We start from the raw sequence: 24778 nt of genomic DNA on the forward strand, positions 1-24778 counted from the left end.
GTGTTTGCTATTTGAGGAAGTTTTTTTTGCAGCATTTGGTACATAACAATGCTAGCAATGAGACAAACACCACCAAAAGACAAAACATAGAACGTAAAAAACAATTTTTATTGTGACAGTAGATTTATGGTATTTTGGGTTGCTTTTTAGCTGGCATTGGCTTTTTTTGTTGTTTTGAAAGACAAGAAAAACATATTTTTATTTTTTGGGGGATGGCAGATTATTGTTTAATTTTTATTTTTTATTTTTTTTTTATTAATACCCTTGCTGGTTGCAGGCATAACAGAGGAATTACCCCCATATTTTTTTGTGTTTGTTTTATAGGCAGGCCAGGTTTTAATGGCTTTTACTTTTATTAGTTAGGTAATTTGCATTAACAAGGTGCTTTTTGGCTTGCTTTTGGATTCAAAGCCATTAGCTGCTTAGAGACTTTGTTTTAAAAGGGACACAATTAACTTTTACTAGAGTTTTGATTACTGTTTACTTTTAATTTTTGCTTTTAAAATATATAAAAATTTGAAAAAGAAAATACAACCTACTGTGGCTTCCTTTGGAGCCCTAATAGGATTGTAATGAAGTAGCATGGTACATTTGCATTTTTTTTGTAATATATATTGCTTTGTTTTTCTATAGCCGTATATAAATTACATTTTTTAAATATATTTGGGGCAGTTAAGTTTTAATAGAACCCTTTTATAAATATATATATATATATATATATTTTTTTTTAGCAAATTTGGCTAAATTGTTTATAGTTTTGTTCTGGGCACAGGTTTGTGTTGCAGCGTGGTTCGTAATTTGCGTTTTTAGTTGCTTTATTTTTACCACCTGTTGGGTACACACCTTTTTTTTTTTTTTATAGCTGCCCCTAGATTTTTATTTTTTTGCTTTTTATACTTGGCATACAGGTTTAATAAATTCTGCCACATATGCACACTTTTTTGATGCTTTGCCACAGAACCCCAGGGATTGTATTTTACCTTGGTGAGAGCCCTCTCCAGCTGGGAGAGGTTTTTACCCTCCTTTGAAAGAGGCAACAGGGTCCCATCCCTCTTTGCTGCCTCCCCCGTGGCTCGGGCATCAGGTTCACCTGCCTTCCGAGACGCCAGCTGACCACGCAGCCGGATTACCATGTTTGCGCTTCCTAATGCCCGTACGTCCGGCATTGAACCCGTTATTGATGCCATTGCCCATGACTGAGGGACTTCCGAGTACTCAGCTGTACCATTTTGTTTTTTAAACATGTTTTTACAAACTGTTTGTACCATTTTTAAGGTTTTTTAAATAACTTGGGATTTTATGCTGCTTACGCCGGCACCGGGGCTTACGATGCTTACTCCCCGCTTTTTGGAGGGGCCGGAGAGAGAGACACTAAGCCTCCCTTCGTATTACTTGGTCCGATTCCACCAAGGGTGCATACACCCTTGCAAGTGCCTTTTTTGGGCGAAGTGAGAAACTTCAAAGCTCTCCTCTCCAAGTGTCCCTTTTGGGCTGAGCGAGAAACTCCAAAGCTTTGTTTTTTAAGTGCCTCTCTTGAGCTGTGTGAAAAACTTTAAAGGTTTTTTTTTCTCAAACTTAGTTATACTATGACTGGGGGTGTATGCACCGGGGATTGTTTTTGTTGCTTGGAGCGTGGATTTTTAAGTTGTTGTTTTTTTTTGCCCGGTATTTTTACAACCGGGCATAGACCTAGCTGCACCATTCCCCCGCCAACCAGGGTGGAGAGAGGAACGCTAAACCTCCCTCTGGTTCTCTGTTATGCTACGACTGAGGGTAGGGCTTACCTTTAATTATAAAATTTTTAACATGCAATACCAACAGTGCCGGACAGAGCAAACATGATATACCAAGGGCAAAGCATTTGGTGCGCTCTGCAGGGCTCCCCCCGGCAATTCTCCATCAAAACTGTGACAGATTTTTGTTACCAATCTGCCTGGGGCCACAGTTGATTAGGCTGCGGCCACAGGATTTTTTGGGGGAGGAGATGACAAGGCACACCAAGTGTCTAAATTTTAAAGCTTTATTAATAAAATAACAGCAGAGAGTGTTGGGAACACTTCCACATCACTTAGGGGAAGAAAGAAAGCATTAATGACCCAAACCCTAACCCACTTTCATACTCACACACTCATGACCAGACTGGCTAAGTCTGGGTGTAACATCAGAAGAAGAGGGCGGGGGGAGGGAGGTGGACGGGAGTGCTGTCCTGGGCCCAGGCTGTTTAAGGATCTGCTGTGCTCTCCAAATTGTTTTAGCTCTTAGGAGGGTTTTAAGTCCTGGGCTCCTTTGGCGGTGTTCCATTCCGCGACCTCTGTTCCTGGTGCTTTTTGTGCCAGTTTAAACCGGCTTTTTGTGGTCTCTTTCCCTTTCTCCAAACACCCCGGCTTCAGGGATGCCTGGCTTGGCTTCACCTTTTGTTGTTTTGTTTGTGGTTTTAGATTTTGCAGCCCTGGGCTTTGTTGGGTTGTTGTTTTTTTGCTGGCTTTGCTGTTTTGAGGTGCATGTCTGTGCAGTTGGATTTTTTTTTTTTTTTATGGCTGCTTGGGCAACTTTTAAGCCCCCAGTTTTTTCGGCTCGCAGCCAAATGTCGGCTGTGAGCTGCGAGCTTGGGCTGGCTGGGGCCAGCGTATTATCTTCGGATTGAGCTAGCTTAAGTATTCAATTAACTTGTTTTTTGCTCTTTTCTTCTTCCCCCCCCTTTTTGGCCTCTTCTACCCTGTAAAGGAAACTTCCGCTCCCCACTTGCACACCTTTGACGCTCCCCAAAATGCTTTGCAATGCTTGCAACAGCGTTAGCAACATACAGTGCTGATCTGCCTTCCCAGGGGACACCCTGAGAGAGCGGGGGACCATTGGGGTGTGACAAAGTTGCAACTTCAAAGCACTGTCTGCACAGAGTTTTTAGAGCGCTAGCACAAACACCACCAAGTCTGTTGACCTGAGCTGGGAGGCTTACTCCTCAGGTTCCAAAATGCTATGTAGACATACCCACACACACAGAGACTCTCAAGGTGGAGGGGGGAAAGGTTAGTTAAACAGAAGAGGGCTACATGGGGAAATTGACCAGAACAACTATGGCAGAATAAACTATTCCAGAAGAGATCTCCATGTGGACACTATTCCAGAATAAATCACTTTATTCCAGAATAATCAGTACACTTTGTGAGCACACTATTTATTCCAAAATAAAGTGATTTGGGGGGAAGGGATAGCTCAATGGTTTGAGCATTGGCCTGCTAAACCCAAGGTTGTGAGTTCAATCCTTGAGGGGGCCATTTAGGGAGTGGGGCAAAAATTGGGGATTGGTCCTGCTTTGAGCAGGGGGTTGGACTAGATAACCTCCTGAGGTCCCTTCCAACCCTGATATTCTATGATTTTTATTTTGGAATAGTGTATCCACATGGGGAGCTATTTGGGAAGAGCTATTGTTTACTCCATAATAGCTATTCTGGTCAATTTCCCAGTGTAGACAAACCCAAAGAGAAAGCTTTTTTTCTCTTCCAGCAGCCAGGAAAAGGGTGGGGAAAATGGGGAGCTTTGAATTGATCAAACACCAGCTTCCCAGCAAACATAAAGCCCCTGAGCAGAAAGTACACTTGCTAGGAATCCTAGTAGTCTCACCCTCCCCACCTTTTTTCTTTTTTTAAAGCATTTTCAGGCAGGGGCTGAGGTTTTCACCAGGATATTGCATTTTGCTCAGACTGGTGCCTTCCTTCCCTAACCATACACGCACACTTGTACTTATTTTTCATATCACATTCAGGCTAGTAGGAGTCCAAAATTATTGAAGCCCTCATATGGTTCCATATTCTAAGCTCTGTGTAAAAACAGAGTAACTCCATTGAAATTGATTTCTATTCTGGCCTATAGTGCACCTTCTAATTAAATACAAGGCTGGAGAAATTAAGCTAAGTGTGTGTGCATGTGTATATATAAAGTTAGAGAGAGAGAGCAGGAAAAAATAAAGTTAACCGCTTACATTTATTTAGGTCTGTTGGAAGAGATCTAGTTGGAAGAGATCTAAAGTAAGGTCCTCCTTAAAGATTCTACAGTGCTATTTTGCAAAAATAGGGGTGTTACCTAAGATGGAAATTCACCAGGATACCAGGGTTAATTACATCCTGTGTATCTAAAGCATCTAGTGGCTTCAACCTGATGTGTGCTATTTGTTCCTGTATTAAATTCAACTGCTCTTAAACAGCTGCCCTGTAACACCACAAAGATTGCTAAATATAAACAGTGGGAGAAATTATCTATATTTAGCCTTCAACTACCTCACAGGGCTGTTTGCAAAACTTAATTAGCTAATGTTTTTTACATAGTGCTTCGATATCCTAAGTGATAAATTTAAAAAAGTGATTGAGATTTCAAGCAGTATGGAAGACTGAGCAGACATCTTCTATAAAATTTAATTGTAAAATTAATTACAATTATTTTTAATGGATGATATGTGGGTCAATCCCCTGTACTGCTTTCAGAATCCTACCTATGTTTATTTCTTTTTAACTCACATGAACATGCCACACATAACTATGATGATGACACAAGCTTTCTATATTCAACCTAATTTTGTATTATTTCCTGCTTACAGAATAAAATTTGACCATGTTTAAATATTCAGCAAACTGAGAGAAACAAGTCTCTTAAAATATGTTCTCCTCCAAGTCCATATTCATAATACTTGTTAATTCATTGCTCATTTAAATTAAAATCTCTCATGAATACATTCCTCATTTCCAGAAAGGCTGCTTGACCGATAAAAGTATGCTTTACAGATCCATACCAAGAGATGGGCTATGGACAATATTTTACAGAATTCCAAATAGTAATTTTTAAATATGTGGCTCCACCTACAGGTAAAATCTTGTACTGCCTTTAAAACAGCACTAGACAGTCTCCAACAAGGTTATGACTATTTGACAGCACCTAAGTATCAACTTGCCTAGATTGGCCTTAATATTTAACCAACTTGTCTCTATCAGCTTGTGTACAATTCCTTACCACAGTCATTATTTCAATCAATACTGCTATTCATCCCCTTGATTTTCTTAGATTCAGATGATTAATTGTATTCGAACTTCAATATGTATTGGGGTTTATATCATACTCAAACATGTGAGGTTTAGCCAAGTATTTTATGAATGTTTATTTTTCTCATAGGTCTTCCCTTTAAATATTCATAAACTACATAGTTATAAGGAGGGGATGTGTTGAAAAACATGGGCTAAGTTCAGCCAGAATTTACAATGGCTTCTGATGGTAAAAATTCTGAAATAACCTCCCCACACTCCACTCCTCCAAGATGCAAAGTCCAATCAGCCTATCTCCTCAGCAACCTTGATCAGCATAGCTCTTATGGAATTCTGGCCATTGTTGGATCATATTAAAGAAGTTCTGTATTAAAATCACAAATGAGTTTGATTATTCCCCATAGTTTAAATTCCAGGGTATTACTAATTAAGAGGTCTCTTGGTTTTTGGTACTGTTTCTCTCCCTCTGTGTGTGAAACTTGCAAGCTGCTAGTTGTGTTAGTACATTCTAAGACAGAGTCTGTTCTCAAAGCAATTCACAGAGAGAGAGAGACCCAAAGCAATACTCTAACAACAGAAACAGCACCCAGAGACTCCCCGCCCTTTTGTTGTATTTATCTCTCTTTGTTAACAATTGTGATTAAAATCGAGATAGAGGATGTATGTGGATGGATGCTTGGTGTGGATAATAACTGAATGATCAGGGAGGTGCCAGCCTAAGAATCCAGTGTCCATCGGCTGAAGAAGGCGTCAAGTGGAAATAACCAGAGGACCCCCGGAGGGCAGACTGGAATCCACCCAACAGCCTCAAGAATGGGAGAACCAAAGAACAAGATAACATCTAGCAGCACGGAGCCATCAGGAATGTGCTACCTGCTGATTTATTCAGCAACAGCATGATGAAGCAATTCCCATAGACTGGCATAGGAAGAAATTCCTATAAAAATAGACTCTAAAAAGTGAGAACTTTGGGGTCTGATTCTGCAAACCAACTTCCAGGAGCATCAGATGAGCATCTGACAAGGCCTGCTCCCTCCTCATGTCCAGGCCACCTGGCCAGTGGCTTGGCATGAGCAACTCTAAGGCTGGTAACTATGATAACAACTTCGCAGAACCTGTGTGTGTGTGTGTGTGTGTGTGTGTGAATAAGTATGAGATTGAATGGAATGTTATAGCTATAACTAACTGCTTACTATGATAACAACCTTGCAGAACCTGTGTGTGTGTGTGTGTGTATGAATGAATGTGTGAATAAAGATGAGATTGAATGGAATGTTACAGCTGTAACTAACTGCTTACTATGATTCTTTCTGTATTCACAATAAATGTGCTATTTTGCCTTTTTCCCTTTAATAAGATCCTGCTGGTTTTTATTTTATTGGTACAACACCATAACCCTAAAGCTGCCTTCCCTGCCCTGCAGCTCATGACACACATACTCATACCCATTACAGAAAATCCAGAGAGGAGGAGAAGATCAGGGACATAGCCAGCGTCATGAGACAGGGAAACAGGCTGGCACAGGAACGTTTGATTGACACCTCCATGTACCAGTTTGGACTCTGGCCCATGGATACATATATTTTTTTAAAAAGAGAGAAAGAACACCAAACCTTGCTCTTAAAAAGCAAATTACTTTGTCACATGAGTAACAAAATTAGAATTACATTACTGAAGCTGAAATTATTCCAGAAATTGAAATGGACAGTTCACAGTTTGTGCTGTTCGTTTACTTTGGTGTTTTACTCTCTGTGAACAGTAAAAGCAGACCAGTTAGTTTCATATTCAGGGACTAACAAAGGCTGCAGTTTCAACATTCTCCACCAGCCTGTGCAAGTTAAAAGCAAGCAAACAAACACAAAAAGCAGTTTCACAGATAAAAGAACAGGAGTACTTGTGGCACCTTAGAGACTAACAAATTTATCTGAGCATAAGCTTTCATGGGCTACAGTCCACTTCATCGGATGCACAGAAGGGAACATATAGTAAGAAGATATCTATATATATATAGATATATATATACACACACACACACATACAGAGAAGGTGGAAGTTGCCATACAACCTGTAAGAGGCTAATTAATTAAGATGAGCTATTATCAGCAGGAGAAAAAAAACTTTTGTAGCGATAATCAAGATGACCCATTTAGAGAGTTGACAAGAAGGTGTGAGGATACTTAACTTAGGGAAATAGATTCAATATGTGTAATGACCCAGCCACTCCCAGTCTCTACTCAAACCCAAGTTAATGGTATCTAGTTTGCATATTAATTCAAGCTCAGCAGTTTTTCCTTGGAGTCTGTTTTTGAAGCTTTTCTGTTGCAAAATTGCCACCTTTAGATTATCACTACAAAAGTTTTTTTCTCATGCTGATAATAGCTCATCTTAATTAATTAGCTTCTTACAGTTTGGATGGGAACTTCCACCTTCTCTGTATGTGTGTGTGTATATATATCATCTTACAGTATGTTCCATTCTATGCGTCCGATGAAGTGGGCTGTAGCCCACAAAAGCTTATGCTCTAATAAATTTGTTAGTCTCTAAGGTGCCACAAGTACTCCTGTTCTTTTTGCGCATACAGACTCACACAGTTGCTACTCTGAAACCTGTCATTATGCAAGTTTCACAGATGTTTTTTTAAAAAATCATAAAGATAAAAAGAGAAGAAAATAATGGGTTAGTTCAAAGGAAAATGGTGGGCCAAACTACACTGACTCTTTAAAAGTATTATAATACCTGAAAAGCAAGCTACTGTTTCAAAACAGATGTTTGCATTTCCAGAATCTCTCTGAACACATTCTATCTGGCTTACCTGACCTCACATTAAAAGGTCAAATATTTGGACAAAAACCAACTTCCCCAAATCATTTCTCTTCAAGCCATTCAACCCACACTTCTACACACTACTTTGAAACCACGCATTTTTGGTTATCTATCATCTTTTCCACAGGAAACATGCTATACAAATCCACATTCCATCAAGCAGGAAGAAGAAGGGTTAAGTACATTTAGCAGGTCTTCAAACTCAAGCTAAAAGTAAAGAAGTCCCAAGGAGCTGTGGGTTCTCAGCCCATTCGAAAAAATCAGTCTCTGAATGCATGGAGACCCAACACTGACTTTTATATACAGGGTATAAAGAAATGGTATTTTTACAAACATATACTTCCTGCCAGGGCTCAGCTAACTAATTATAGTGGTTACTCAAGCTCTCAAATCCCTGAAAAAATGCATTGTTCTAATTTCCAATCCTTAACTGGATAACTTCAAAAAGTAATACATAGCAGGATGCTGAAGAGAAGACTAAATCAAGAAGGAGCAAATTCCTTCATGTGTAAGTCATACAGCACCTAAAACAGTCACTCTTTCACACATTTTAACACGTTGAGAAAACATTAGGCTAATTCTCCTTTTATAGGACCGGTACTCTGGGGAAGTATTGAGCTGGGAGAAACAAATGCTAAATAAAAGGAAAGATTTAGTCATCTCATCTAGAAACAGAATCAGAACATATCTTTAGATTGGCATTTTACTTTCAAGAGAACAGCAGTACTAACTGTAGAAGCATTCCCCCCAAAATCCAAGTTTTTCCTCTTAAAAATACAAAACCACTACACCATACTTGGTTTGAATTTTTCAGAGACGGAGTACCTCCCTCTTGCAAGCTGGTAGCATTGTTCATTGGAATGTACTCCAGTATTAGGAGTCAATGGTTCTAACACAGTAAAAATGTTAAACCAAAATTTTCCACATTGGACACTTCAAGTCTGGCACCAAAATAAGTCACCACATTATCAGAAGCACTGACAACTCATACCTAAAGCTGGTAAAAAAATGGGAGACAATACTTATTTCAAAAAGGATTTCAGTAAAAATTTGATTAAAATGGTGATCTTCCCTGCCACCCCAACTTGTCGAGCTAACTCTATTTGCAGCACTCACTGACTTTAATGAAAATCAAAGACCCTCAATATCTCTGAAAATCTAGCTAGTTTCATTTAGAAATCCAACTATCGATTTAGGTACCTTACTTTAAGCACCCAACTTTGAAAATGTTTGCTTTGGTTTTTAAAATAATAATAATAGACTTTAGCTCTGAGTATACTATTACAATATAATATGTTCAGAGTCTCTAAATAGCTAACAATGGTGAAATTAATGCCTCTCTACTGGTATGAATCTCATGTAAATGAGGTTGGGGCCGGGAGTGGGGGTGAGGAATACACAGGATTTAGGGGCAAGAATTAAACAGAATCCAGTCCTCAACCAGAGACCGCTCTCAACTTGGCCTAGATCGGGGGTCTGAAACATGCGGCCCCCGGAGTTATTTCCTGCAGCCCGCCATAGATAGAATGGAGATGATTCCCCTCCTCCTGCCTTGTGACCATTAGAAACACCAACAAGTAGAGAAATCAATGCTTTGATGAAGATACTCAGGAGGCAAAGTCTTGACCAAGCAAGGCAAATGGTGCTCACTAGACATGGTGGCATACAGCATCAGGTAATTTTGTTGTTTGATTCTTTGTTGTTTATTGAAGCATGACCCTGAAGTCTTATAGTGGAGACATAGATTTGGTTTTGGTTTTTTTTTTTTACTTAGTGTTTACCACAAAACAGTGCCATCAACTTGGAAAAAAAAATGAAAAGAGTGTTAGATCCCTGCCAGGCAATTTGTGGGTTTTATGTACATAGATATTTTGGCGGAACCCACAGATTGAACTACCATAATTTCTGTGAGTTTCCTACATTTTTTTCAGATGGTTGAATGATACCATCTGAGATGTTGATGCAGCATACTATATATCCATTAACTTTAGAGACTGACATAGTAAATAAGCCCCAGCGCACAAGGTCATGTATTTGAATTTCAAAACACAGGCGCAGATGTTTTGCATCTACGGCATAGTCTTTACAGTTTGCTTTGAAAAAGTTAGTTTTGCAAGCATTAAACACTGGTGAAAACTAAAAGGAAAAGAAAAATTACCAGTCGTTCCATCTCCTGCTCTCTAAGCCTCTCTTCCCTTTGTCTCCTGTGATAGTCCATTAGGTCATCTCTTCCAGAAATTGAACTAATACTGTTCTTTCTCTCCCGTAAGGTAGGTGTCTGTCTGAAGCTTTCCAGGTCAGTTTCATCAAACTCCATGGAACTAGTGGAAATGTTTCTTCTGACAGAGAATGTTCTGTCAAGATCCACAGGGGGAAAAGAATTACTGGGGCTTGTCCCTGAGAGTCCAAATCTATCAAAATCATCAGAAACATGGGAGAAGGAAGATGCTAAAAGCATTTTCCTGGCCATTCGGGGGCTTGCAGGAACACTAAAAGTTGAACTAACATAGGAATTACTGTCAGACACAGAATTCGTATATGGTGACACCCCTGAGCTGCAAGAAGAAAAATTAAGATAATTATCAGCATCTAATGCACTTTGAGGTAGATCTTTTTCTCCGTGTTTTTTTCTTTTGGAATTACCAAGAGAGTTTCTTGGAGGCAAACTTAATGGCATCAGCTGGCTTTCTGTCGATTTGTACAGTCTGGGCAGAGAACGACTATAAACTCCCATATGACCCAGTGACCCACCAGAATACTTCCTAGTTCTTGAACCCAGAGTCTCAGGCATGGCCTCCTTATGCTTAACTGGTCTTGAATGAAGAGTTAGGTGGTCTTGAATATTCATCCTCCTGCCTTGTTTTGGACTGGAGGGCATGCTTGCGGCCCCTGAACTGCTAACAGGTGAAAGAATTATTTCACTACCTGAGCTTCCATTCCACATTGCAAGAAGAGAGCCTGAGTTCTTCTTCCCATCCAGCACTGCTGGGAAGAAGACATTGTCATACGATTTATTTTTTTGACTATATTTTGAACAGTGAAACTTATCCACATGTCCAAAGAGTTTTTCATTTTCTCTGTTGGCATGAATATCAAAGTCTGTCCTTCCTAGGCTGTACCCACTGGAGGATGGAGAAGTGGAACCCATATGCTTTACGGAGACACTTTTATCTGAAAGATAAGGGCTCTCACAAGAAAAGGGTTTACATCCTTGAATTTTGGTAGCGGAGTGTATATTTTTAACACTAGATGAAGGGCTGGGTTTAGCTGGCACAGGTTGTGATAGCGTTAAATAGGAACCAGAGGAGTCCCCATTTGTTTTAAATTTAAGGCTCGATGAATATTTCTTCTGGTTGAGGCTATCCATAATATCCTGGAGATCATTTTCAAAGGAATTCATCACAGAGCTTTTTCCTAAACTAGTATTTTGTAATTCCAGCTGGTTTTGTATGTGGCTGTACTCTGCCATAATCTTACTGGAATCTGTGAGAGAGAGGAAAAAAGGGGAAAAAATTAGTTTTCAGCAAATACATGAGAAAGCCTCACCCCGCAATTAGTTAAAAATAATCGTATATACTTAAACTATCATGGAAAAATAACTTGTTTCTAATAATATAATTACATATCTTAGAACACTTTACAAAGGTGGGTGGGTAAATTTTATAATCCCAATTTGACAGAGAGGGAAATTGAGTCAGAGGGCAGTCAAGCGATTTCCCCAAGGTTACATAGCATATCAGTGACATAGATGGGAAAAGAATTAACATCCCTTGACACCTGTTCTGGTGCCCTACCCACTAGAAATACTGACTCTAGTTTTTCAGAACAGGTTTCAGAGTGGTAGCCATGTTAGTCTGTATCAGCAAAAACAAGGAGTCCTTGTGGAACCTTAGAGACTAACAAATGTATTTGGGCATAACCTTTTGTGGGCTAAAACCCACTTCATCAGATGCATGGCTGATGAAGTGGGTTTTAGCCCACGAAAGCTTACGCCCAAATAAATTTGTTAGTCTCTAAGGTGCCACAAGGACTCCTCATTGTTTAGAACAGGGTTTCTCAATCTGTGGGTCGGGACCTAAAACTGGATTGTCGGAATGTTTCAAAGGATTGTGGGGCAGCTCCAGTGGCTACTGTCCAACAGGGCGGGCTGGGCTCACCTCCCTGCTGTCTCGCAGATCCCAGAACCACTTGGTAGCAAGTATGAAAAATTAGGACCTGGGGTGTGTGTGGGGGGGAATAGGTGCCTACATAAGAAAAATCCCCAAATATCGGGACTGTCCCTATAAAATTGGGACACCTGGTCACTCTAAGTACCACTCAGGTTTAGCCCAGCCATTATGATGATGGGAATCCGGGTAGGCCATATTTGAGTGTCTGGCACTGCAACCCCATGAGCCAAGTCACAACTCCACTCAGACAAATTTGGTCCAGTCGAGAACTGGGCCCAAACTTGAGTGGCGCTGCAACCATGGAGGTTGCAACACCCGGATTGGAGATCCAATCCCAGCAAGCCCCACAGCACAGGGGCTACAGGAGATACCACTGTGGGGTGAGTGCTGGGCAGGACCCAACTCTCTGGGGGTCAGTATCTGACTGAAACCACCCCAGGGTCTCCACCCAAGACTATTCACTGGGTGGAAACAGGCCACGAACATTTACAAATGGGTCCTGAGCCCAAAAAGGTGGAGAACTGGTTTACAACACATGAGAAGGAGACACAAACTCATGAATTCTAGTCCTACCCCTATCTATCTATGTTAGGTAGATATATAGCCCCCATCACTACAGAATCTGCGCAACTCACAATCTTTCATTTATGTATCCTCTCAAAACTCCTGTGAGGTTGGAAAGTGAAATTAATCCCATTTTACAGACATAGAACTGAGACACAGAGATACTAAGTGCAACCTATTAACTATGTGCTTGGTCCATACTCAAGTCAATGAGAGTGCTTCCATTTGCTTCAGTGGGCTTTGTACCAAGGTCCTATATAAATGTGGACAAATCACCCCTTGCCTCAGTTTCCCCCACTGTAAAATGAGAATACAACCTATTTTTCAAGGGTATTATGGCTTAGTTCTTTGATGTTTGTAGAGCACTTGAAAGATGAAAAGTTCTCTATAAGCACTATAGTCTTTAAGATGTTAAAAAAATATGAAGTTAGCCACCTTGCCTTCATTAAAGGGGAATCCAAGGTTGTTATAAATACAGAAAGCTGTTTAACATCCCATGTCCGTGGTAGAACAATAGTTCAGAATTACAAACTATAAATACATAGATCACGAGATGAAAAATCACTTTTTGTTCAGTTACGTATCAAGATCCAAATTTCAGCCCAAGAGTTCTGAGTTTCCCCTGTTAGAAAGCAAATCACTGGTACTTAAAGCAATGAAAGGAATGCAGTTCCTGCTCTCCTTCTGTCAGTGATAGCATCAACCACTGCCAGAAACACACAAAGTGCTGAGGGGGCTTGAACTCAGGCCTTGACTGATGTAAAACGTCTCACTAAACCTTTAAAGCAGCTCTTTGGCAGGCTAAATCAAGGAATTAGCCGTGTATTTGAAGTTAAGGAAGCAATTATCCTTCGGAGCAACCAAGGTCTTGTGGTGAGAGCATGTTGGATCATATTAAAGAAGTTCTGTATTAAAATCACAAATGAGTTTGATTATTCCCCATAGTTTAAATTCCAGGGTATTACTAATTAAGAGGTCTCTTGGTTTTTGGTACTGTTTCTCTCCCTCTATGTGTGAAACCTGCAAGCTGCTAATTGCGTTAGTACATTCTAAGACAGAGTCTGTTCTCAAAGCAATTCACACAGATAGAGACTCAAAGCAATACTCTGTAACCACAGAAACAGCACCCAAAGACTCCCCGCCCTTTTGTTGTATTAACAACTGTGATTAAAATCGAGATAGAGGATGTATGTGGATGGATGCTTGGTGTGGATAATAACTGAATGATCAGGGAGGTGCCAGCCTAAGAATCCAGTGTCCATCGGCTGAAGAAGGCGTCAAGTGGAAATAACCAGAGGACCCCCGGAGGGCAGACTGGAATCCATCCAACAGCCTCAAGGATGGGAGAACCAAAGAACAAGATAACATCTGGCAGCACGGAGCCATCAGGAATGTGCTGTCTGCTGATTGATTCAACAACAGCATGATGAAGCAATTCCCATAGACTGGCATAGGAAGAAATTCCTATAAAAATGGACTCTAGAAAGTGAGAACTTTGGGGTCTGATTCTGCAAACCAACTTCCAGGAGCATCAGATGAGCATCTGACAAGGCCCTGCTCCCTCCTCATGTCCAGGCCACCTGGCCAGTGGCTTGGCATGAGCAACTCTAAAGGCTGGTAACTATGAAACAACCTTGCAGAACCTGTGTGTGTGTGTGTATGAATGAATGTGTGAATAAATATGAAATTGAATGGAATATTATAGCTATAACTAACTGCTTACTATGATTCTTTCTGTATTCACAATAAATGTGGTATTTTGCCTTTTTCCCTTTAATAAGATCCTGCTGGTTTTTAATTTATTGGTATAACAAGCACAGGACTGGTCATAGGCCTGATTTTCTGAGAAGTTGAGTACCTGCAGTTCCAACTGAAATCAATGAACTGGAAAGTGTTACCTCATCCCTATTCATCATGTGCACACAGTGCAGTCTGTTTTCTTATTGCTAAAGTTATGGTCTCCTCTAGTGGTTAAGAACATAAGAATGGCCATACTGGGTCTGACCAATGGCCCATCTTTCCCAATACCCTGTCTCCAACAGTGGCCAGTACCAGAGCTTCGGGGGGAGTGTACAGAATAGAGCAGTTGGAATGATCCACCCCCGTTAGTCCCTCCCAGCTTCTGGCAATCAGAGGCTAGGGTCCTCCCAAGCATGGGGTTGCATTCCTAACCACCTGGGTTAATAGCCATTGATGGACCTATCCTCCATGAACTTATCTAATTCTTTTTAGAACCTAGTAATACTTTTGGCCACCACAACACACCATGGCAATGAGTTCCACAGGTTAACTGTGCACTGTGTGAAAAAGTACCTCCTCTTGTTTGTATTAAACCTGTTGCCTATTAACTTCATTGGGTGACCCCTAGTTTTTGTATTTGGGAAAGGGTAAATAACATTTCTCCATTCATTTTTTGCACAGCATTCGTGATTTTATAGATGTCTATCATATCCCCATCCTTAGTCAACTCTCTTCTAAGATGAATAGCCCTAATCTGTTTAGTCTCTCCTCGTATGGAAACCATTCCATACCCTTGATCATCTTTGTTGCCTTTCTCTATATAGTACCTTTTCCAAATCTAATATATCTTTTTTGAGATGGGCAGACCAGAACTGCACACAGTATTCAAGGTGTGGGCGTACCATGGATTTACATGGTGGCATGATTATATTTTCAGTCATATTTTCTATCCATTTCCTAAGGGTTCTTCACCTTGTTAGGCTTTTTGACCACTGCTGCTCATTGAGCTGAAGTTTTCAGAGAACTATCCATGACTCCAAGTAACAGCAAATGTAGAACCCATTATTATATATGTATAGCTGGGATTATTTTTTCCAATGTGCATTACTTTGCATTTATCAGTGTTGAATTTCATCTGCCATTTTGTTGCCCAATCAACCAGTTTTCTGAGATCCCCTTATAACTCTTCACAATCAGCTTTGGACTTAACTATCTTGAATAATTTTGTATCATCTGCAAACTTTGCCACTTCACCGTTCACTCCTTTTTTCAAATAATTTAAGAATGTTGAATTGCACAGGTACCAGTACAATTCCTTGGGGGACCCCACCTCTCTCCATTGTGTTTACCTCTCTCCATTGTGATAAATGACCATTAATTCCTACCGTTTGTTACCTATCTTTTAACCATTTACTGATCCATGAAAGGATCTTCCCTGTTATGCCAGTTGAAGACTCTATCTGCAGCTTCAGACCTGAACCCAAGAGTATGACATCACATACCCTTTCATGCTGTAACATGTAGGTCCCTGGAAAGTAGACAACACCACCAACTCATTTCACAGGGTCAATCAGCATTGAATGTTAATGACTTTTAAATACTAATTAAACTCGGCTGGATTTGAGGCAGTGAGTTTAGTGATGAAAGGCTTCATATCTCACTGTTGGTACTTTGAGCCACACAGTTCCTTATAATGTGAAATTTTAGTTAGAAAACTTCAACAGGACTTCTACAAGTTTTATTTAGTGGTGACAATCAAGTTCAAATTGACAAAAAGAAAAAAAAAAAACCATTCGTGTTCTGGTAAAACAAAACAAAACCAGCTGAAAAAGATAAAGCACTTGTATGAGTGGTGTTTAGAAGTTCAGAACCCAAAGACCAAAAACGTGAAAGTTATTTGTGATTGTGAGAGCTTATTCTTCATATCCACCCCTCCATTCTTAATAGTACTTAACAACCCCCCTCACCTCCCCATCCAAATCTCTCTCTCACACACTTTCAATTAATCTCGCATCAAATACTAACCATTCAAAACAAGATCATGATGCAACTAGACTAAATTAGTGTCAAAAGTTACCCTATTTTTGGCATAATTTCCACTGACTCCTGTACAGAAATATGTTCAGGCACAGTAATGTAATGTTAGGGACTGTTTCATTACTACCTTTCAACACTGAAGGGGCACATTTAATCTTATGAAAAATAAAGCCTTTTGCCAAAGAACAAGTAAACTCATGAAAATTATCACGCTTGTTCATCAGAGCAATGAAGGGTTCATTGTACTTCATATGTCAAAAAGCAAAACAAACAAAAGTCAGAAATACCTCTATGCAGCCGCTTGAATTTAACTGTTCCATACTTTACCTTATGTCAATTCCTCAGCACATCAGCCTCAAAGAAGCAAAGCACTTAAATCAAGAGGGCTTCTGCACATGCTTAACTGAATCTAGCTGACTGTCCACAAACCAGATCTTTGGTGGAGTTTTTTAAAGTTATTGTTTCAGTAATGACTCTCTGAATGTATCATGACTCCTTAAATACTCTTGCTGGCACTCCATACACATGTACTCATGAAGACTAGAGGCAGGGTGTGCTTGGTAATGTGTAAGGAATTCATTCCTTCTGGAGGTCAGCCAGAGCTCTAATTGGTTAACCTTCGGTGCACAGTGCAAGGATCATCTTTTAAGCCAAGTATTTGCTGGAGAGAGTTATAAAGAGGCAGCATCTTCTCTTTTCTTCCTTGTCTGGTTTTTCTGTCTAGGTGGTTAATCAGAGGGTCAGTTCTGCTACTCACTGGGGACAGACATAAAACTGAAATTTGTTCTTGTTTGTGATGCACCCAGATGCTATGGCAATAGGTCCCTCTCAGTTAGTAAAATAAATTATGATGATAACAAGAGCAGAGAACTAACAATTTACAGAGCAAACAAAATTATAGCACCAAAACCAATGAAGTCTTCAGTAAAGTTACAAAACGTGCTTTCTGCATTTCATACCTGATGCAATGCTCTGGAAGGAGGAAAGGTTACCTCTGTTTGGCATCATGTTTTTTCTTCTATAGCATGGTTAAGACAAAGCTAGTTTGAATCAGCCAAGTAAATTTTGACCTGCAAGTAACAGAAGGAAAAAATATTTTAATAATGCAGAAACTTTTTTAAAAGGCATTTCTTAAAATGCACAACTGAAATGAGTTTTTCACAATATTCTCCTGATTGACAGGAACACTACCAACAGCTGGAACAGAAATGGTATAAAGATGTTTGAATGGATATATCAAATATACAAAATAGGGGTCATCAACATTTTGGTTTATTGTTAGGCTTCTTTCGTCAATCTGAAAGTCCATGTAACTTTTTTATGGTTTTCTCCTGTTCACACAAAAAAATCGTTAACCTCTCTTTTTCCTTTAAAAGAGAGAATATGCCTAGTCAGTAGACGGGACTCCTGGGTTCTATTTGCAGCCCTGTCTATCTTTCCTTCAGAAATCGTAAAAATTGTGAATACTTACCTCACCAAGGCTCTTTTTGAAACATTTAATGCATGAGTCTTCATAAAACTCTGAGACAGATGGGAAAAGTGCTATAACAGCATTATCAGTTGTGACAGGGCAAGGCCAGATGGCTATAGAAACGTAGTGGGAGATAGATATATTAGCTCCAGGCTAAACAAATCCTGGTACCAGGTTAAGTGAAATGGAAGCTGCTCCCGGTCAATTAAGACACCTGGGGCCAATTAAGAACTTTCCAGAAGGCAGGGAGAATGCTAGGTTGATTGGGACACCTGAAGCCAATCAGGGGCTGGGTGAAACTAGTTAAAAGCCTCCCAGTCAGTCAAGTGGGGGTGCCTGTCAGGAGCTGTGGGAGGAAGTTGTGCTGTTGGAGAGGCTGAGTAGTACACACCATACCAGGCACAAGAAAGGAGGCCCTGAGGTAAGGGTGAAATGGAGCTTGAGGAAGTGAGGGCTGCTGTGGGGGAAGTAGCCCAGAGAATTGTACATGTCATGTTTCTAAAAGGTCAGCTACCATAGCTGATACTGTTAGGGTCCCTGGGTTGGAGCCCAGAGTAGAGGGTGGGCCTGGTTAATCACTGAGACTGGGAGACAACAGAGACTGTGCAAGGAAGAATAACTTCTCCTCACCTCCCTTGCTGGCTTATGATGAAAATGGCTCAGTAGACTGTGACCCTTGATTCTAGAGAAAGAAGGGTTACATGGAGGGTCACAGTGAGCCTCTGAGGCTAGCGAAATCTGCCAGGAAACGCAGGACCATGGAGGCAAGGACAGAGCTTTGTCACACAGTATAAAAATAAACTTGAACAAACTTTTATGCCAGCAGCCCTGCAATCACACACAAACATATATCAAAACAGGGTGCACAAGCCAAGATATAGAAAACATTTTAGGAAGGACAAATTTCCATTTCAAGCTTCTAAAGGAATTAAACCATAAGGGAACAACAAAGACTGTTTCATTTTTTTTTTTTTAAAAAAATCTCTGGATACGGTTAGGGTGACCATATGTCCCATTCTGGCCAGGACAGTCCTGTTTTTAAGCTCTGTCCCGGCAAATCCTGACTTTTTTGAGAAAAATGGGCATTTGCCCCATTTGCTCTTCCCAACTGATCAGCTGGCAAGAGCAAACAAAGAAATGCCCAGTTTACCTAAAAAGTTTGACGCACCCCTCCCCCCCAGTGGGGGCGTGGAGGAACATTGAGGGAGGGTAGCAACGCGAGGTGCTGGGCATGAAGCTCTGGGGGAGGGGAGGGTGTCAGTCCCAGTCACTGGTGGTGCGGCGCTCAGTGGCATCAGCCACTACTGCGGGCAGCAGGGGGCTCGAGGGCTCAGCCCCAGCTGCGGGTGGCAGGGGCACAGAGCTCAAGGGAGGTCAGTCCCAGTGGCTGATGGTGTGGAGCTTGGGGGGGATCAGCCGCTACCATGGGCGGTAGGGAGCTCAGGGGCACAGAGCAGTGGCATGGGGCACAGAGCAGTGGGGGGTGGCTCTGACTAGCCCTGCAGGTGGGGGTACGGGGGGCAGCTTGGGCCCGGCTGTCCCATTTTTACTTTAGGAAGTATGGTCACCCTAGATGTGGTTACAAAAAACCCACAAAACCCCCAACTTTTAACAGGAGATTTCCAGTGTGCAATCTTTACCATTAATTAGAGATCTAAAAATAAACCAAAATTAATATGGGAAGTGTCAAGTAGGCCCTTGTGTACTACGGAAATGATAATAAAATGTCTTTTTTCAATTAATGCAACTGTGATTACAAATAAGTGAAATAAAATCCTTTAAAATACTTAAGAACATAAGAATGGCCCTACTGGGTCAGACCAAAGGTCCATCTTGCCCACTATCCTGTCTTCCGACAGTGGCCAGTGCCAGGCGCCCCAGAGGGAATGAACAGAACAAGTAATCATCAAGTGATCCATCCCCTGTCGCTCATTCCCAGCTTCTGGCAAACAGAGGCTAGGGACACCATTTATGCCCATTAAATGACAATATGAATGTTGATTGGTTTTACGTTTCTGCCATTTAAAAAAAAAAAAGGGTTGCAGGAGACAAGCAAAGAATAGAGGCAGCTGTGTAATGTTTTCTATAGACAGGCAACCTGTCCAACTTTAATAGTCACAAAATATGTTGTCTTTGTACGGTATTTGCTTGTCATTCTTTCGTACATTATCTTCCTGGCAGTGAAGCACAGCAAGCAATCCACGGCCTTCCACAGAGGTCTTTGTCTTCTCCTGCCTTCTATCATGTTGCCCCATACACTTGGAATATTCTCTCCCTTCTTGTACACCCAGTCCCCTTCCCTCTCCTCTGTCATAGCCCCTTTTCTAAAACTCACTTCTGTGACTCATTCCTGTGCTGACCCCACTGATGATGCTTTTTCTTTAGTGAGTCACCTCCCACCCCTTCTGCGGGTGGAGAGTTTTTGCTCCATCATAGATCTCTCACTGTGCTGAGGAGGGAGCTGCCATCCTGCTGTTTTCTTTAAAAAACTACCAGCTTTGTGGCTTCAGGGATCAAATGATGGAAGAGATAGCCTTGTACCCCCCGTAAATGAGTGCCCTCCCGAGTCTTCCAGAGAGCGCTTAAGCCTGGGTTTTAAACTTAATACATTAGTTTAGTGTTATTGTGCCACTGAGAGTTTACTGTCACATTCACCCCTCTGCGACCTCTCCAGGGGTTCTTAAAGGAACAGAAAGGATTTTTCTCCATTGCCTCTATCTCCCAGCTCCCTCAGCATCCCCCTTCCGTTAACTGTCCTTACTCAAAGTATCCATGTTGCAGACGCTCGTCTTCCAGCAGGAAAAGGGTTGACCTTGCTACATCTGCACCCCATCAATCTTTCAGTCTCTCGGGGAGCTAACAGAGTATCATGTGCAGTGCTCCCAAGCCCCTACCAACTGCCTGAGAACAAAGCAGAAGACTAAGCATTCAGTCCCATTCTCCATGGCAACATGTAATCACTGTTGATTTTTAGCTGGCTAGTTTTCTAGTTAAGAGATAGGGTCAATTTTTAACTATTACTAAAACATACTGTAAGCCAATTAGTCTCCACACAGTTCTCCTTACAAGTGCAAGAACTTTCCCTGCTGCTGCTCCTACAGCCTTCAGTATCACTCTCCATTTCCTTAAGCATCTCAGCCGAAAACTTGTCTTAACCCTTGCCCCAACGTTTAAATCCTATTTAGCTCTGTAATTGCATTAATATCTTGGGGCACTGTTTGTAGGAAAGGCAGTATTAACAAAACTTTATTCCACTGTAAATATACTTTCTGTAAAGAAACAAGTTCTCTCAGCATATACAAGCTAACCACATTTTAAGAACCTGTGGTATGGGCAAATAGTCCTTTCTTTTCCAATGGCCATACAAATTACAAGCATATCACAAGCCAAGGAGAACTGGCAGCGATGGAAAACTCAAAAAACTCACATATGGTGCACATCTGATGCTCACACAACAGTGAAAGCAATAGGTATTTTAATTTCCCAGTACGTGTTCAATTTCTGATCAAAGAGCAGAATTACATACGTTTATGACAATATTTTACCACCCCAAAAATATAATTTATATTTATCAATCAGTAAAAGGAAAAGATGGAAAACTAATAGTGGAGTAGAGGACAGAAGCACTACAGTTGGGGGGGGGGGGGTAGTTGGGTTTTTTTGGGGGAGGGTTAAGAAAGATTTTAAGTCAGAACTGCTTATACATTCTAAAATATCTCTAGTGCAGAATTTAAAAGATAAACTGAAAAGGAAAACAACATAAGTGAGCTTGTTCCTATTTTAGCTGCTTTGTGATGTATGAAATCAGCTGATAAGACTTTTGTTAAAAACAAAGAAAAATCTGCTTGTTTTTATATTGGAAGTTCAGGTCTTACTTCCCATGAAGACTCTATGACAATCTTGTAACCAATAAAAATTGTATATGACAAGAGATTGAATACTGAGCAACCAAGAGGGGAAGTGTTTTCAACTGTTTGAATGAAACAGTTGAAAACATTTTTTGTTTATTTTTGTGAATACCTAATTTATTTCCATTGCCTAATAAACAAGCAAGAGAAAGAATGTAATGTCTTTGTTAAAAATTACGTGTCACACTATCTCAATTCAGGTTTGAGAGTTCTCAACACACATCTGTGTTATCACCTCCCTCAAGAAGACCTCTAACAAAATCAGATAACCCAAACTTGACATTTCTGCTATTTCTAGTTTAAAGCACAAACTAGAAAAATTAAAAACTCTTCAGGCCTGCTTAATAAAAAAGTTTAAAAAAAAAAAAAAGCACAATTATAAAAAAATCTTTTGCATGTCATCTTTAAGGATTTCATTGTGTTCGCTGTTTGTATAGAAATTACAACGGAGAATAAAATAAAAATTCACTTTTTAGAGATAGTATTAGTAATTAGTATAGATATAGCTATCACCTGATTAAACCTGTCTTTTTCAAACTTACTTTATGTTACAAATCAGGTAATGCTGCAAAATATAAACTTCTGGGAAAATACTTAAATGAATAGGTCAAGAAGCATAGTTTATTGAATACAGTCATCCACACATACTCAGATTAGTTATTTACAGCCTGATCCAACTTCCATATAAGTCAATGGGAGTCCAACTACCATTAATGAGCATACAGTGCACTCTGCCTTGTTTGTTAGGAGACAAAGTGATTTCATCTGGGATTTACAAAGTCATCTGAAGTGCACAGAATCAGCTTTAGGACTGAACTCTCATCTTTACATTGCCCAGGCCAAACTTTTAAGTTTTGTTTTATTAACAACCATCAAATGCAATGATTCACTACTCAGACAGGCTCTTACTCTAACAAAACAGTCCAGTTATAATTAGGGTGACCAGATGTCCTGATTTTATAGGGACAGTCCCGATATTTGGTGCTTTGTCTTATATAAGTGTCTATTACCCCTGCCCCCATCCCGATTTTTCACCCTTCCTATCTGGTCATCCTAGTTATAATACAAGTATTACTTCACATTTAAAAACTAGTCTATAAATTGTATACCAATATTCCTGCACACCAATTCCACCAATCCACAGAAATGGCTTTATCCCACCCTCAGTTTACGAAACACACAGATTTGGGATGGTATCCTCTCTCCACATGTGCTGTTCTTCCTCTTATTTACACTGACTGTTTAGCCTCGGAGCAGCTTGTCATGGCTATGACACAGTCTGCTTTTCCAGAGAGTGGAAAGTTTAGTCTTTTATTAACAAATGAATCACAAAGACAAGTCCAAATAAATCTGACAGGGATATCTGATACCGTAGATGCACATTTACTAAGCAAGTAATCTTATGAAACAAAAGCCCTCAAATTTGACTATCTTCTCCAGAGGTGGGCAAACTATGGCCCACAGGCCACATCTGGCCTGCGGGACCGTCCTGCCCAGCCCCTGAGCTCCTGGCCGGGGAGGCTAGTCCCCGGCCCCTCCCCTGCTGTTCCCCCTCTCCCGCAGCCTCAGCGTGCTGCGCCACCAGCTCTCTGGCCCGCCACTCCTGCCTGGCTGCATGGAGGCGTGGCTGGCTCCAGCATGGTAAGGGGGCGGGAAGCGGGGGGTTCTGGCGGGCAGTCAGGGGACAGGGAGCAGTTGGATGGGGCGGAGGTTCTGGTGGGGGGCGGGGGGACAGTGGTGTGGATGGGGGCAGGGCAGTCAGGGGACAGGGAGCAGTGGGGGTTGGATGGGGGTGGGAGTCCCAGGGGGTTTGTCAGGGTGCGGGAGTGTGGATAGGGGTTGGGGCAGTCAGGGGACAGGGTGGGTTGGATAGGCGTGGGAGTCCCAGGGGGCCTGTCAGGGGGCTGAGGTGTGGATAGAGGTCAGGGAAGTCAGGGGATAGGGAGAAGGGGCGGTTGAATAGGTGGTGGGGTCCCGGGTAGCGGTTAGGGGCGGGGGTCCCGGGAGGGGACGGTTAGGGGAGAAGGGGCAGGGGGGTTGGATGGGTCGGGGTTCTAAGGGGGGCAGTCAGGGAGCAGGAAGTGTGGGGGGTGATAGGGGTTGGGGGCCAGGCTGTTTGTGGAGACACAGCCTTCCCTACCCGGCCCTCCACATAGTTTTGCAACCCCGATGTGGTCCTCGGTTCAAAAGGTTTGCTCACCCATGACCTACTCTAAGACTTTGCTGAATTCAATTACTTTCTCACAAAGTATAGTAACTCTCTGGAAAAGATATGTACCCCACTTTCTTCTCATCCTAGTGCTCAGTGTAGCTTGAAAGAGTCTCTTATCAGCAGAAGATGGTCCAATAAAAGATATTACCTTACTTACCTTGTTTCTCTCAAGATTCCAGACCAGCTTACGCTAAAGCCATGGTCTGCTGTAAGCAAAGACAAAAACTTTAGCTTTTCTATCCCTGCCTTCTAAGATAGCCACACATCATCACTGCAGTTCAACATGTTCTAACATGTATGGGTTTCTGAATTATTAGACCCATCTCATGGAGAAGACTCTGATTCAGGGTGACAAAGAAGAACTTTCCTGTTCTATAAACATGAAGGATTACTCAGCTAGAAGTCTGGCTACATCGTGAGCAGAGAATATGACTGTCTTGGTTGCAGGGCTTGTTGAAGTACTCACTCTCTCTCTCTCTGTGCAACCTCTCAGGTGTCAGGCTTCAAGACTTCATATCTCATAGAATTCCACAATCCTCCCACTCTGAGACTGGGCCCTGGTCTACGGCACCCTGTGTATCAATTGTGCTTTCCCAGAAGGTCTAACTGGATCTGTACGTCTGTGTTTTTTCCCTTTGGGACTCAGTCATAGAAGCACAGCACTGGAAGGGACCTTATGATGGGGCGGCCGCCCCTCACTGGGATGTAAGGGGTTAAAGCAACCCGGGGGTGGGGGGGGGGGGGGCGCTGGGCGCTGCATGGGACACAGCAAATAAGGAAAAGGCTTGTAGTGCCAGCGAATTAGAGGAAGGTTTATTGGAGGA

At 41.4% G+C, this 24778-nt stretch overlaps 1 protein-coding gene across 16 annotated transcripts in view; it reads right to left on the reverse strand.

Moving 5' to 3' along the window:
* The window catches only part of PHLDB2 (pleckstrin homology like domain family B member 2), a 113235-nt gene that overhangs the window by 70316 nt on the left and 18141 nt on the right, over window positions 1-24778 (reverse strand). For all 16 annotated transcript variants that reach the window (XM_043538488.1, XM_043538495.1, XM_043538490.1 and 13 more), the window contains 2 exons: window positions 17323-17433; window positions 10012-11336 (listed from right to left, as the gene is read on the reverse strand). In XM_043538488.1, coding sequence (XP_043394423.1) covers window positions 10012-11336; window positions 17323-17371 — 1374 coding nt within the window. In that variant the 5' untranslated portion in view covers window positions 17372-17433. The remainder of the gene's footprint in view (window positions 1-10011; window positions 11337-17322; window positions 17434-24778) is intronic.

Source organism: Chelonia mydas, chromosome 1 (assembly GCF_015237465.2).
Source record: "Chelonia mydas isolate rCheMyd1 chromosome 1, rCheMyd1.pri.v2, whole genome shotgun sequence".
Taxonomy (NCBI): Eukaryota; Metazoa; Chordata; order Testudines; family Cheloniidae; genus Chelonia; species Chelonia mydas.